We start from the raw sequence: 15,371 nt of genomic DNA, 5'->3' as shown, positions 1-15,371 counted from the left end.
CTCCTGTGATTTGGGAAAATGAAAGATTACTCTGTACCTATTATAAATCCTGTAAGAATTAAGCCTTTGACGTATTGACAAGAAAGCTTCTTGGCAACCATAAAACTCTGTTTTTTTCACCAGTAAATAGACTATATTTCTTTTTGCTGAGAAGTATTTATTACCACTGAACATCTAGAAACCCCTGTCACTTTAACCAATTGGGGTAGAATATATAGATGCACCCCAGACAAATACTAAGAGCAAGCAGGAATGTTTTAACTACCATTAACTATGGATTAACATTAAAATCCTTTCTGCCTATATCAGAGTCACTGTCATCTCTCTTATCACTATAATCTGGCAGGAGGTAAACCCTTTCTCTCGGTTTAGTTCAGCTACTGAATCATCCAGTGAGAGCTCATCCCAATATATCTATAACCCCAAGAGGGCTCATTACGACGTGAAATTCCTCTGGCACAGCGAAGGAACTCTCTGAAATTCCCACCCACAAATACTTGCTCTTGCTTATGTTGCTCATTGTTCTTGCTGCAGTCAAATAATTGTTGAAGGTGTCAGAATGTGTTCCTGTCACCTGCACTGCCCACAAGCACTGTGACATAACATGTCTGAACACAGATGTTCTCTTTCTAATCCAGGCAACCTGAATACAACCTGAAATCAATTATTAACCTGCACTGTCCCACCGAAGTGTCTAGAGCTAAAGAAAAGCCAAAGAATTCCAGTGCAGTGCTGCCCAAATATTCCTATTTCTTTTCTTCACTCCTCATTTACAATATAGAGATTCACCATGCATGAACAGGCAGGACCTATAGACATTTTATACATCAAGGAGGATGACCTTTTTGAGGTGAGTAAAAACAAAGATAGCAGTTCTCCCTATATTTGTGGGATATTTTCAAATGCTTTCCACAGACTTTCCAGAGTGACTGGCACTGCTCAACTCTTCACTATGTTCAAGTTAAGATTTGCTTGTTTGCTTTCTGTTGGCAAAAGCAGAACCCAAAATTTTAATTGATATTGAAGTGTACAGGAAGCTTTTGATTCCTGGTATTTATCCAATTGCCATTTTTTGCCTATAAATAGGCAAACAAACATGTTGAAAAGGATAAAAAGATGTTAATGGAGCTCAAGTTAATGCAACAGCAAAACCTTAGAGAGCACTGTACAATGGGGATAAATAAATAGCTGATATATTTTTGCTTCCAATCTTTTTCTGTTCCATCTTTCATTTTACAGAAAGAGAATGAAATTTTCCTTTCCACTCACAAATCCTTTCCTTCATCTGCCAAAATTGTATATCATAAAATACTATGAAAAATTGCTTCTGCTGAGAAAAAACCAAACCAAACCAAACCAAACCCTGCTTTTTCTCTGAAGCATCTCATTGTAATATTCCCTAATATGTCAGCAGTCACCCACACATTTATCCATGACTGGATTCTGTAAGCTTGCCCTATTTTTCAATATTCATTTCTTAACTTATAGCTGCAATCTCTAGTAGTGTAAAATTTTCAGCAGACATCACTTGTTTAACCTAGCTTCATCTTTGACATTAAACAATTTCTTCCTTCAAGACTCTTAGAAGACCACCTAGTCATCAGTGAAGGTTTTTGAAATAGTTGTGTTAATCAACTAATGCAACTAATCAGTTCTGTAGAGATTCCCCCAAAAAACCCCATATAGATGCCATGTCAGTTTTGACTGTTTCATCTGGAATATTCCTGAACCATTTCTCACTCTGTAATGATGCCTCTGGTCTTTCCAACTGTTATTTCATTATCAAGTGAAGAATTGTATAGTTTTCAATAAGTCCACAGAAAGTGCAGTTCTGTATTCCCAAAATTCAAATCTGATCAAGCAATATTAAGAGACAACTTGCATACATGCTGTTATTGCAGCCATGTTCATGTGCACCCAGTTAAAAGACATTTCCTTGTAGCTCCAATAAATACTGCTCAAAATGTCTGTAGCTGTGTGGCATCACATAGCACTTATATGATTCATCAGCTTGTGACTTTCTGGAGTTTTTAACTGACATGATTTAAATCACTCATAAAAGCAGTTATTTAACAATCAGTAGGAAATTAACAACTTTTTATACAGAAACCCAGTTTTATTTTCAGATGTAACTGATTACAGATGAAATCTGATAATGTGAAATAACGAAAACCTGCTTTCTTTAGGCAGTCCCCATCTCCATGCACTGTTACTGCTGCAGTAAAAAGTTTGCCTTTCCTGACGTGAGGCACATGGTCAGGATGAGTGCAGGTTCCTCATTACTTCCGTGGTAACAAGTAAGGGTTCAGAGCAGAGACATTCCACGGGTTTTGCAGATCATTTCTCCACATTTGTCTTGTTGTTGATATTCCCACTAGTACATAGTTCTGTTTGTTTTCTTTCTTACCTGTTTCACTACTCCCAGTTGGAAGATCTCCCCATCCCCAGATCCTGAGGTTGCTCAGGCTCAGTAACTTCTAGGTACCAGTCCCATATAGGTGACACACATGCCTTAATTTCAGAAACTGGCTGCTCATTTGAACATGCTGAAGAGTTCAGCCTTCCACTGGTCACCCACAGTTAATGTACTCCCAGGGTGCTCTTTAGGTCCCTTTTTCATTTCGCCTAAATTCTTCAATGATTGAATGTATTTAGGGAAAGGAAGGATCCCATGCAGCCTGGGTTGAAATCCTTTCCACACATGATACTTTTCTCATGTTACTTACAACATGACCAGTTTTTCCCAGTATTAGATGTAATGAATTTTTTATAGTCCTTGGGTTTGTAAATGTGGAATTCAGTATCAATCCACTTCCTTTTCTCAGAGCGCATGATTTGCAGAGGAGAAAGAGGTAAATCAAGTGCATTGCTTCAGAATAGTGACATTAATTCCTTTATAGATTATTATGGATATATGAGGTCCAGTATCATTGGCTTGGAAAAAATTCAATGGTGCCTTGAACTTTACTATTCTACAGCTTAAGTTTATTTTAAACTCACTACAAAATTCTAGCATAACGATTAGTGCCGCAAAGAACATCTGATTCATGTATACTTCTTTTGTAGAAGAAAATTGCAATGGAGTTGATTAAGGTTTGAAGTAAGGAAGCAGATACAGTGTAATCTGAACCCTTTGACATCTTCTGAAGCATTTTTAGAAAAAATACTTCCTTCTAGAGTTAAATCTCGAGTGAAGCTATTTGCATCATGGCAAATAAGACACGGTTTTCAGCTGCACATAAGAAAATCCTAAAGATTTCAGCAGGGGTTCTACCTCTCCATATCCTCTTGAGTAGCGTCATTGAATTTGTGCCTTCATATATCCCATCTCTGGCAAAGCTCCTCTGTATTCTTGTCCCTCCTGAAGACCTTATTCAAATGCTAATATGGGGCCGTATCCAGCAACCCTCTCTAATTGCCTGTGAACAGTTGTTCCACATCTAGGCAGTATGCACTCCTGTTTACTATCCCATCATGGCATAATTTCCCCAGGTGCTTGTTTCAGCTCCTGTGTCTACTTCCCCATTCACACTACCTTTGGATTAACAAATCTCTGAGATGAGGGAGCTCTGAACTGGCACTCTGAGGGGTGTGACAGAATATGTTGTGAGAACTAGCATTTGAGCTAATTTCTACAGTACATTAGTTTCATTTGAAGACGGAATGTAGAAATAGTTGAGAGCATTATCTTTTAAAAATAGCTATTATTTCTATGCAATAACTAACATTCATGCTTTGCTCTTGCAACTCAAAATTCTGTTCCAGGAGTCATCTGGAAATCCAGACTGATTCTTCTGTGGTGAAAATGTATTTCTTAGCACAGTAAAACGCCAATGTAAAACTAATATTTATTCTCAGAATGGCACCTTTGAAAGATATAAGATAAGAGAGCTGTGAAATATGCTTAAGCTGGAAGGTGTTTCTCTGCTGAAGTTTCAGAAGTTTCAGAAACTCTGTTACCAGATTGAAATTCAGCTCACTTTGGTAGAGGCTTGTGATGGGAATACAGCCATGACTGGAATGCTGTGTCATGCCGTGGGACTCTAAGGGCCTGATACGAGCAAGTACTGTTCCAACAGTGCAAATTCAAGCTGCGTTCCATTCTAAATAGCGATGGGCCTGAAATATATCCCTTGATGTGAATCTGAATGGAAGTGCTCCCCTTTACTTTGGCTGCCTAAAAATTGGTTGTTAAGGCCCATGCTTCTCTGCTGTTATGAACAGAATTCACTGCTGATTGATAGGCTGTTTCCAGAGGTGGAATTAGTGTGCTTAAAAAACTCCATCCTAGCCTGTGCTGATAGATCTGAGATGTCTCCAGTTGTTATAGGTAGGTTTTTGTGTAACATTTTGCACAAAGCAAGATAGTTAAGCCATGGTTCAAATGTATGTATGAAATTTCACATACATGAAACTTGCAAAGTTATATAGTCGGCAATAAGATTAATTCAGTTAGAAGGAAAGCTGCCTGATTAAAAAAACCTTGGAGTTCTAGTATCTTTTAAAAAATAAGTTTCAGGAAATGGAAACTTGTTCCTTGATTGTTTTGCATAATCAATAGAAACTCCTGATGCAAATGCACACAGTGAGGTCATGTGTTACGTCATGCTTGCTTTCTTTAGGAAGCAGTAAGTTTACAATTGAAAAGTCAGCTTTGTTTCTCAAACTCTGGTGTATACTGTGACCAATGCCAATTTATTTTTTTTTTCTTTGACTCTTTCCTACCTTTTGTCTTTAGAGCTCAAATTGTGTTTAATGTTGTTAGATTCAGATTGTGGGTGAGAGCACAGCGTGAGGGAAAAGCAGGGGAGTGAAATAGTGGCCACTTTGGTCTCCTGGTCCTGTCTGGGCGCAGTTATTGTTTGTAACTTAGAGTAGCTCCCCTGGCGCAGTCTATGGCTGGTTGTCAAAGGGCTGCTGCAGATTACAGTTTGGTTCTGTCCTCAGCAGCATCTCCTTGGCATCTCAGGCTGGAGCTCGCTGAAGAGCAAACGGGAATGCTGTTTAGGACTCTTGCATGACCTTGGAGTAGCATGAAAGTCCTGGAGCACTGGGTAGGTGCCTTTTCTTGGGTTTGTGGCCCCTGAGTAGGGCTTTGGTTACGTCCTAGTCGGTGTTGGCTGTTGCTAATGGCCCCCCACTCCTTCCAAGTGGCAGTCTATCAAGAAAAATAATGTCATACAGAAACTTATTGGTCTGTCTGTGTGAATCAGAAGGTAGTGTAGAGAAATGGTCCCCCAGTGTACAACTGGCTTTAAGTGGCTCAGCTGCTTTTCTGCATTTGAGTGACAGTGGCATTAAGGCTGCACAGAAACCCAACTATTCATCTTTTCTGGGTAGAGCAGCTGTCTTTCAATAACAGCTAGAGGAATGCAGCTCTGCTCTATGACACTGATGTAAGGCAAGCTAAGATAGGAAGGATAATAGGTTCATGCATAGAGGATTACATTATTTCCTTTACCTAAACAACCGACTAAGGTAAGAGGTAAATATTTATTTACCATCTAAAGATGTTATATAATTTGTATCATTTAAGTAAAATCAAAGTTTTTTAAAATAGTAGATAAAATATGATTTTTCCCCATCTGTATTTTTTACAAATACATTAATGTTCCAGATAAATAATTCAAAAGAATATGAATACAGTAATTCCATTTACGTTAATTAATACCGAGAATGTATGAGCTAAGAATAATGGTTAATGAGATCCTAAAGCCTTTCCCTTTATCCCCAGTCCATGTTCTCCCTTCTCCCCCCATCTCCCTTACACCCAGTCTATGGATTTAAGTTGTGTCTATATCTTCAGGAAAACTAAAGGTTAAGTTTTTGTTTAGGATGGAAGTGTTAGCCCCTGAGAAGAAAACACAGGAAGAGAATGAAGATTTGCGACAGTATCATCAGAAGCCTGCAAGCTGCCAGAAATTGCTTAGGAATTGCTGCTTGATAAAGCGAATTTTTGCCTGGAAAAGTTTGAGCACTAAAGGTACCTTTCCTATTGAAATTTTTAGTGTAGGAGAAATTGTTGTCTTTCCAAGAATTCTGATACAGTGGTATTACTGAATTTAGCATCAGTCAAGTTACAGGTACAAAAAGTCTCTGCTGTCTTGGGTCTATTGTGCAAAGAGATTAAAAATGGTACAGCTTTGATTGAAGGTGTTTTATCATAATGTGATATAAATAATTGTACTGCATGAGCATTCATTTTGCAGCACATCAAAATACATGGTCTGCAGGAAAGGTCTGCAGAAAAAAATAAATCCTTCAATCAGAAGATAAATGAATAAATGTAAAATCCCAGCAATTAAATATATCAATTTATCAGGGCCCAACCCAAAAATCTGTTTTGATGAGTAAAACCTCTTTTGATCACTGTCAGAGTATATTTACATGGAAATTACATTATCAATCCCTTTGTCTTTGAGGAAATGGAGAAAGGTAACATCCTGTCACTTTTATACATAATGATGCTATGTACTGTATTTATTAATAAATACTGAAAGAAATGCTTCTTTTTAAATTGGAAGTTGGCTGTGAAATATCTCACCCATTGAAAGTCTAACTCTTTTATGAATAATAAATTAAACGACAACCATCCTGCAAGTGATGGTTAATCTGCTTCACATTATTTTCCTCAGGAACATAAACACAGTTAAGGATTTTATTCAGCACTGATTCCTCTTTTTACCATCATATTTGTACTTTGCAACATCATGTGAAAACAAAACAAGAAACACTGCCCCAAACAATCCTTCTGTGTTTTGGCAGCATTTTTCATCCCCTTGCACACAGTTTATGACAATAAAAACCCCAGGTCCTCAGTATATTGAATTTGTGTCAAACAGAATGAAGAAAATGCGTGACATTGTTTTGTCATGAAGAACTAAGTCACCATATCCTGACTGATATATTATTTTATTTACACATTTACTTTAAAGGATATGCTCTAGTAGCTTAGTTTCAGCATTTAGAAACAATGAGCTCATTAAATACAACCTACCTCTGGTTTTAAACTGCCCTTATCCCTGTATTATCCAAGTAAACAAGTGTTTGGTATGCTTTTTAATCTAAACATAATCATTTAGCTATTCTTGGCCACTCATTTTTAAAGCTTTAGGGTAATGTTTCCAACAAATGGCTGCTTTAATCACCATACATATTATGGTTTGCTGAATACATGTTTGATTTCTGATTACTGTATAAGTTTGTACCTGTAATTCTCTGCACTTTCATTTATTTTTTGTATTGTTACTGGAGGTAATGAAGCAAGAATGAATTTGCTGTAACCCTTTCAAAACTTTCATCCTTTTGTTCATGGGAATTTTAGAATTTTTTTTCATTGGGTTATTTATCAGCCATCTCAGTAGGCCTAAGGAATCAGCTCTCTAAAAATGGTGTGTGAATCTAAAGCAACTTGCACTGAAGTTAATAGGTCTGATTCTTCAGTACCTTTAAACTGGCTAATAATTTGCACCTGTGAAAAGGGTCTTTAAACAGTCAATAAGTCATGATAGAATTAAGGATTTATTTTGTCTTGGTAAATTGAATTAGCAGATATATGAATCACAGTAAAATCAGGCTCAGTTACTCTGGGTTACTCCAACAGAGACAAAATCAGAATTGAACACATAGTTAACTCAAAATGAAGCTATTAATTTTGCTTTATCTAGTACGAAATTATAGAAAGCATATTCCCATAGGGATACCTTTACAAGAACCTTTGAATATTTATCAGGATCAAGAAGACTGATGTCCTGACGTACTTTCTTCAGCACTGTTCTGTTGTCCAAGATGACCTCACTGGCCGAATAGGTTTTCTTGGACTTCAATACTAGAGCCTACTGACATCTGTAGCACAAGTTGTATATGGCATATCCCACTGAGTTCCTGAGCTGCAGCTAGGTAAGATTTCATACATCTAAACAAGTGGGGCATTTCTGAAACCCCCTAGGCTTGGCCATGGAGATGCTCATCCATTCTCTGGAATAAGTTAAGTCTGCTGTAATTTAACCTTCCTCCTAGTACCCATGGCAGTGCTGTGGTAGCTACAGAGCACCTGACTACTGAGGTACTTGGTCAATACTTACTGTTTTCTATCGGCAGGATGAAGGTGGGCTTGCAAATGATGTTGTGGTGGCTTATTCCCACTTAGGTATTCTTCTACACAAATCATATTCCCCATTGGTTGTCTTAAGCTACCTTATACTAGTAAAGTGGTATAAAAATAGTCATAAGGCAGTTAAAGCTTGTAGTTTAGTACTTAAAAAACAACTGAAATGTTCTTGTTCATATTTTTAAAAAATAATGAAAACTCTAAATACTGAATTATTTGGTAATTCACTGCCATTATAACAGTTTGTAGCTGTAAATACTGTAAAGTAATGCATATTTGATCTTTCTTTTAAAACAGAGATTATTTCTGTACAATTTTTTTCATACTTTAGTTTATTTGTATGATCTTGAAACTGAGTTTGTCAACATGTTTTAACTTTATAGAATTAATTATACTTTCAGAGACACTTTCCATTTATGAATTTGGAGCAGGGAAATAAATATTTGATTTACTGCAATGTTCAGGTGATTTAACTCTATTTTCAGAATGAATAATCTTCACTCATATTATAAAATCTTAGAATGTTTTGTCATTGGGGATGTCTTCCTGTTCTTCCCACTTCAACATCTCTCATTGAAATAAGAAGATTGTTATAGCATACATACTGGAAAGATAATTACACTAAACCTTTTTCCATACAGTATTTAAACAGCATGACTTTAATGCAGTACTGATTGCTCCAAAGGAAGAACAAGAGAATTAAAAAAAAAAAATCCTCATTGTATTTCAAAGAAAAGTAAATGGAATAACAGTTGTCAATGGGAAATTATTCCACACTAAAGACACTATTTTAGCCAGTGCTCAAGGCTCTGTAATTGACTAATTCCCTCACACAGTATTTTCGGAGAGCAAATATCTTGTAACTAAGGCTAGAGGAACAGACTGTCACTATTGCCAGGTATACAACAGTGAGAGCTCGATACTGCAATAAACTCTGGACCCAAGTGCAAAGCATGTGTTGAAAAACTGGAGGGTTTCACTTTCAAAAATGAGCAGCCCTGAAGTACCTCCTCACTAAATTGGCAACCTACTCAGTTAACCTAGGGCAGTTATGAGCTGTTCCCGACCATTCCATGCCATGAATATACATTCTGCTGCAGATTTTATAAAATGCAAATGAGAGACACCAAGCGGACAAGTTGTCTGTCACAAAGATAAATTTGGAGGAAATGTGCTGCTGACTCTGCATTACATGCTGCTAAAAATATTATGGATTATGATCTGTTTATTTATAAACTTTGTACATTGTTTGCATTTCCTTAAGCCATGTATTTATGAGTTGAGATATGAATAATTTAGGAATAATTCCAAGCTGTCAATCAATGTGTGTATATTTCCCTGTCAAATAGTACATTTGACAAAATATTTAAAGAAAAAATAACCCAAGTTATTTGAGAACTTGTTAAACGTTCTGCTCTCCCTAGGTACTTCATATACTCTCAGACCTTGGATAATTCAAAAAATTCCTGCTGGAGATTGTCAGTACTGTTTTTTAAAATATGGACTTCTTGTGAATAGGATAATAGTTTGTCCCCTGTGGTCCATTTGCCTTTTCTTCTCCTATGCAAATATGTTGAGCATTACTTTGAAATCCAGTCACTTCTCAGACCCTGAAAAGAAATTTTCCTCCCAGTTGTTCAAAATTAACAGGAACATTTATTAATATTGAACACCGATCCTTTGGACTGAAACATTCTTCCAATGTCTCTCAACATTAATTCTTGTGTGCCTGTTTGTACCCCTTTTCTATTCAGCAGTGAAGCAATGAGGCAAAGACAACCTGAAAGGTAGACAGAGATGACAGCAGGATTACATACGGGGTTTGTAATCCACTATCAAAGCCCTCAACTGCTTTAATTAGAAACTATTATGACTACTAATTAGGAGACAAGAGTTGTTTCCTAACTTTATTACTTAAGCAAAAGCATCTTATTTTTGTTTGCTTGTGCATGGAGTGACAGTTACTGAAATCTGTCTGGTCCTAGTTACCCTTCCCTACAGGAAGAACATGAAATAAATGGCGTAGATAAAAATGACAGACAACAACAATAAATAACAGATATTCAGTGTCAGGAATAGCATATCCTCCTGTGTTAATTCCCTTGTCCCAGTAGCTACTCTTCACTAACAGTCCTCTCTTAAAGGATTGCTGATATACTGTTCAGATCTTAACTTGTCCAGTAATTGAATTTTTATGGCCTGTCAGATGTGTCGTTTTTTACTTCATGTCATGTCAAACTACTTCATGTAGTTTTCCTAGGATTTTTTTCCCCCAGTTTTCTCACAGATGCTTTGAGCAATGTTGGGTTTCTATTGAATTTACAAATTTACATCATGTGAGGACTTCACAGAACTTCATATGGGCACTAGGAAAAATTTGTCTTATGTGTCCATAGAACTGAAGTTCACATGACACTGCTATTTTGAGTCTGAAAGCCTATAAGAGAAGAAAAAAGAGAGAGGGAGATGGAGGAAGGGAAGGAAAGGTGGGAGAAAGAGAGAGAGACCAAGGACCGTGTCCCTTGCCAGACCCCCTTCTCCTTTCCATTCTAGATGGTCAACCTGCAAATAATTATACCATATACTATGAAATCTTTCCTGAATGCTCAATAAGCAGGCTTTGTAGCCTATTATTACACATATTAACGTATCTGAGATTCTATGCTCTGAAGACAAACACAGAAATCCATTTAAAAACTGAACCTTTCATGGTTTTAGGCAGCACAGAAATCTTTATTTTGTAAAAACTACAAGAAGAGAAATTTACTTGGGAATTCAAAATGAACAATGTTTAGCCCATTTCATCTATTTGAAATATTTATGAAAATGTTTTACAATTTGATGACGATGCTCTTGGTGTACATGTTAATCTTAAGTAAGCTAGCTACTAAACCCAGGAAAAGTTATGGGATTAAAACCTTATTCACTTTGTTTCTTTTAATAACATTTTTCAGAGAAGATGAACATTGCTCAGTATTGCTTTAGGTATTTCTTTTATTACAATGGAATTACACTGTTTTCTTATTCGTCTCTAATACGTCAAGGTTTTGTGGTGCCTTATACTTTCTGGCTCACTGTGCAAATGTTCCATTTTAGGTTACAAAAATTTCACCTTCTGAACACATACTGCATACATTGTATATACTTATCTTTTCAAGTCACTGAACTAGATGGAAAATGTGGATATATTCCATTTATTTGTAAAAGTGTTGCAGTAATAAGCTTTTTTATTTATTTCAGATTTTTTCCCTGAAACCAATATAGGACTCTACTCTTAGCTAAATAGTTCTCCAAATTAGAATAGAGATGTAGTTGTACATATTTACTCGGTATGAAGGTACTGTTTAAAAAATGCTAATAAAACATGGTGAAAAGAAAAGGGAAAAAAGTAAGGGAAAATTATCTATTTTTAATATTTTTTGTTTGCTTTCCACCAAAGCCTATTCACCGATTATAATCTCAGACAAAGGAGTTTGTATTAAGAGACCTGGCAAAAGGGGGAACCTTGTAGTTTGTTTCCTTCTTGCGAAATGCTAACTCTGAAAGACAAATTATGGCAATAAAATTAGAGGCTCTCCCTGGTGAATGTAATTTTCTTTTAAATTTGTAGCACGGAGTGATCTAATCTCAATAAGACTTCTAATACTCTCTTCAGGGTAGCAGTAATAGTTAATGGCACAAATTAACAAGAAAGTGTATTATGCAGGAATGTTTGTTATCTTTCACGTCATTAAAAGGGGAATTGGAAAAACATTGATTCTCGCAACTTAGAATCATTCCAGAGTGATTATTCCAGAGTGATTAATGTTTTGGAAAGGGCTTTTCCTGTGTATTTGTGTACAGACTTGCTAAATTGAGCAATGCATGTAGCTAATGAAAATGTGAGGCTCTAACACACACTTTTGTAAGTATGTTTAAAATTATTTAGCATCATTTTTGGCTCGAGAAGGTTTAATAATCACTCTCCTATATTTCTCTTAGAAAAAAAATATGAGCATATATCTTCTGAAGCTTTTAATGCTACTTAAAATTTTAGAATTAATACTTAGAGACCACAGACATGACAAAAGACCTTGCTGCTTTACTCTGTACATATAAGGTTTTTAAACATTTCCAAATTTAAAAATAAAATTGCACAAATCTTGCAATAACCACTAGTTTACAGTTTGGGGAGAATTCATCCCTGCCTCTTCAGAGCCCTTGAAACAGTTATTCGTGCCTATAAAAGTATTATCCATAACTGAGTTTTTAAAGATGCTTAATACAAAGATAGCAAGTTGCAAAGTGCAGATTATGAAGTCAGTTCTCCTTAGGGTGAATGTGCTTGTAAGGAGAAGGATATTTCATGGGAATTAGATTTTCTCGGGGTTTGACATTCAAAGGATTAAATATGCTCCACAGTTAACCCCTGAGAAACATGGCCCAGAAAAATGAGTGTATGACCTTATGGAGTTTCTGCTTTATGCTTCCCTGGCTATATAAACATTACACAACAAGGTGTGTTTCTCCTTTTCTCTTGGAGGTTTGTTTCCTTCTTGTCAGAATGGATTTTTATGGTCTCCTGCAATTGCCACCTTTGTAATCCCAGCGTTGCAGTTACTAGGAGGGACATGATAGTGGAGGATGAAGCATTAACTCATGCCAGATTGCTGCCTAAAAATTCTACATTTACAGAAGAGCATGTTGAACTCCCAAGCTTTTTTTGCTCTTTGCTTCTCTTCTCTTTCTTTTCCTACTGACCAGTGTTGGCACCAAGCAGTTTGCATAAGCTTCCTAAGAGACAGTGCACAGTTTTAAACTAGCTCTAATTAAGAGATTTGAATAGACCCTTTTTATTAACCATTTAGTTTTTGATTAATCATAGTGAATGTGTGTTTTCTTTTCACATAAAAAGCATGAGGAACCATCGGGCTGACTGGAACCTTTCCAGGGATGTCACTCTGGACTCTGCATAATGAAATTTTATTTTTCCATTGAGATCGTTAATCCTACTTACCAATGATCACCTTATTCTTCAATCAGTTTAAACTGTTAGGAAAAACAATCCTAGCATCTTCTTGAATTTGGCCAAAGAATAAAAGGAATAGCTGATTAACTGCTCTTTAATCAGCTAGTTATACAGAAATATAATTGTTTCCCTAATTCTCCTTATATCTCTAGTAGATTTGGAGTTACTGCTTCAATACCATGTAGATATTTAAAAATGATCCATTGCAATACAATATAGAAACTATATGCCCTGAACGTGAAAGCAAACTGTGAAGTTCTGACCCTCCATTTGAAAATCTAATGTCTAATTTTGTTTCCCAAAATTTTCCTTCATTGTTGTACAAAGGTCAGTGCCTCATTAAAAAAAAACAAACCACAGTTGCTAATTTATTGAAAACCTGTTACTTAAAAATCAAATTCTAACAATCAAAGGTTTGGAATATAATAAATGTAGAGGATCACCACTTTTGGGAAACTCAGATATATCCTTTATGAAACCAATATATACTTCTATTTAGTCTCTGTACTTACAGTATCTTTGATTTCTGCTGTGTCTGCCAACTGCTGCTTTTTTATTTCAAAACATTCTATCAATCAAAAACTAATAGGCCAAAGAAGTGTATTAGATTAAGTGGAAGGACTTTTATATTCATGGCATACTTAGAAAATGGAATCAATCTTTAAATATCTTGCCACTTTCCATCTGGGCATTATTCCAGCAATTTAAATGGCTAAATATATTGAGAGTGTTCCAGATTAAATGATAGCTCTGAATGTCTTTTTATAAATGGTATGGCCCATAAAGAACTGAATTTGTTGTGGTGGTTAACGATATCTGCATTTTGTTTACTGAAGTGTACTGAATATTAGTGCAGTATAACACAACTGTGTTTGCAAGCATCTGTCCCTGGAAAAAATCCTGCAACTAGAAGGAGCACTTCTACTGCAGATCAAGTAAACTGTCAGAAACAGCTTCTTTAAATTATGCGAAGCCAGCTTTTTTCCTTTTTTTTATTTTTTGGCATGGTGAAGCATTATGACTGGATAACTTTTCACCGAAGATCAAATTAAAAGGAAAACCAACATATTTTAGAAGTGGAAAGTTAGGGCAGAAGAAGGGAGGGAAAAACAGTAAGAAACAAATAAACCAGAATGACTAGAACAACAAAATTACATGTTGCTTTTTTTGCCTTTTTTTCCGCATTTAATTTATTGCTGCTGTCACCTTTCTTGCGTGCTTGTTTCCATTGGAGTCTGCAGTGTAGTCTTGACAGTTCTTCGGGCAGGCGACAGTTCTGACAGGATAGATTTGCCCTCCTTTCAGCCCAAAAGGGGTAAGTGGGAGGACTTCATGCTCTTCATTGCTGCAATGATGCCATTCTGCTGGGTCTTCCCTGCTGTTCCTTCGAGTAGCATTATCTTCTTGGCAAGGAGATGTGTTCTCAGTTATTCTTTAATTTTCTTATTCATCCTTTCTGTGTGCAAGAGACTAAGAAAAAGTCCATAAGAAGCTGGAGTTCTTCACTGAGCCATCTAAATGTTTAGTGGGCACAATGACTGTATTAGTCATATGTGGCAACACTGCAACTGAATTTTGCGGATTGCCTCAACCAAATGCCAACAAACCTGCACTGTGTAGCAAAGCAGAAGGCATACTTGATTTCACATATGTTACAGAAAATGATGCTGGAAATACTGAGCTACCTAAGCACTTTTTGTACTGTTCTCTGTAACCTTCCACCTTTGAGGCCAACCTGATTTCTTTGTTATACAGGCTGGGAAAAGAAGAATTATAATAGGTGAACAAATTGAAAAAGTTTGATACCTATAATACTAAAAATCCTTTTCTAATACATCATTTAATTTGTGATCTCTTTGGCTCTGTGAGTGCAAAAGCAAGATACTTGGGCGAGCTGGGGTCATCATTCCCAACAGTAAAAAACCGCGTATTTCTGACAACACAAGAACACAAGGTCTAGGGCAACAGAAATGCGAAGCTGGTTTCATTACCTACTTCTGCCCTAAGCAGATGCATAGGTTAAGGTTGTCTTGAATGTTGCAGCAAGAGTGACTGACAGCAAGAATACATAGTATTTAAACCTCTGTCAATTCACATCACCAAGTTCCTCTGACTATAACTAGCATCACTTCACCTGACTTCCTTGTTATACCTCATGTCTATGTATATTTAAAACCATAAAAATACTACAGCTTTTGAGTGTAGCATCTATCAGCTGAGCTGTTACAAATGTCTCTATGTTTATCTTTGCAC

The 15,371-nt window shown here is 36.3% G+C and overlaps 1 protein-coding gene across 4 annotated transcripts in view; it reads left to right on the top strand.

The window, feature by feature from the left end:
• The window catches only part of KCNIP4 (potassium voltage-gated channel interacting protein 4), a 472,256-nt gene that overhangs the window by 37,760 nt on the left and 419,125 nt on the right, over positions 1-15,371 (top strand). The window contains exons 1-2 of one of the 4 annotated variants that reach the window (XM_030011689.2): positions 4,961-5,054; positions 5,835-5,983. The exons of 2 other annotated variants lie outside the window; for them this stretch is intronic. In XM_030011689.2, coding sequence (XP_029867549.1) covers positions 5,836-5,983 — 148 coding nt within the window. In that variant the 5' untranslated portion in view covers positions 4,961-5,054; position 5,835. Of the gene's footprint in view, positions 1-4,960; positions 5,055-5,365; positions 5,479-5,834; positions 5,984-15,371 lie in introns of those variants that run through there. One more of the 4 variants, XM_030011659.2, reaches the window with a different exon arrangement.

The sequence above is a fragment of the Aquila chrysaetos genome, chromosome 1, assembly GCF_900496995.4.
Source record: "Aquila chrysaetos chrysaetos chromosome 1, bAquChr1.4, whole genome shotgun sequence".
Taxonomy (NCBI): Eukaryota; Metazoa; Chordata; class Aves; order Accipitriformes; family Accipitridae; genus Aquila; species Aquila chrysaetos.
The sequence above is the reverse complement of the archived record's forward strand: the minus strand, read 5'-3'. Positions and strand labels throughout refer to the sequence as shown.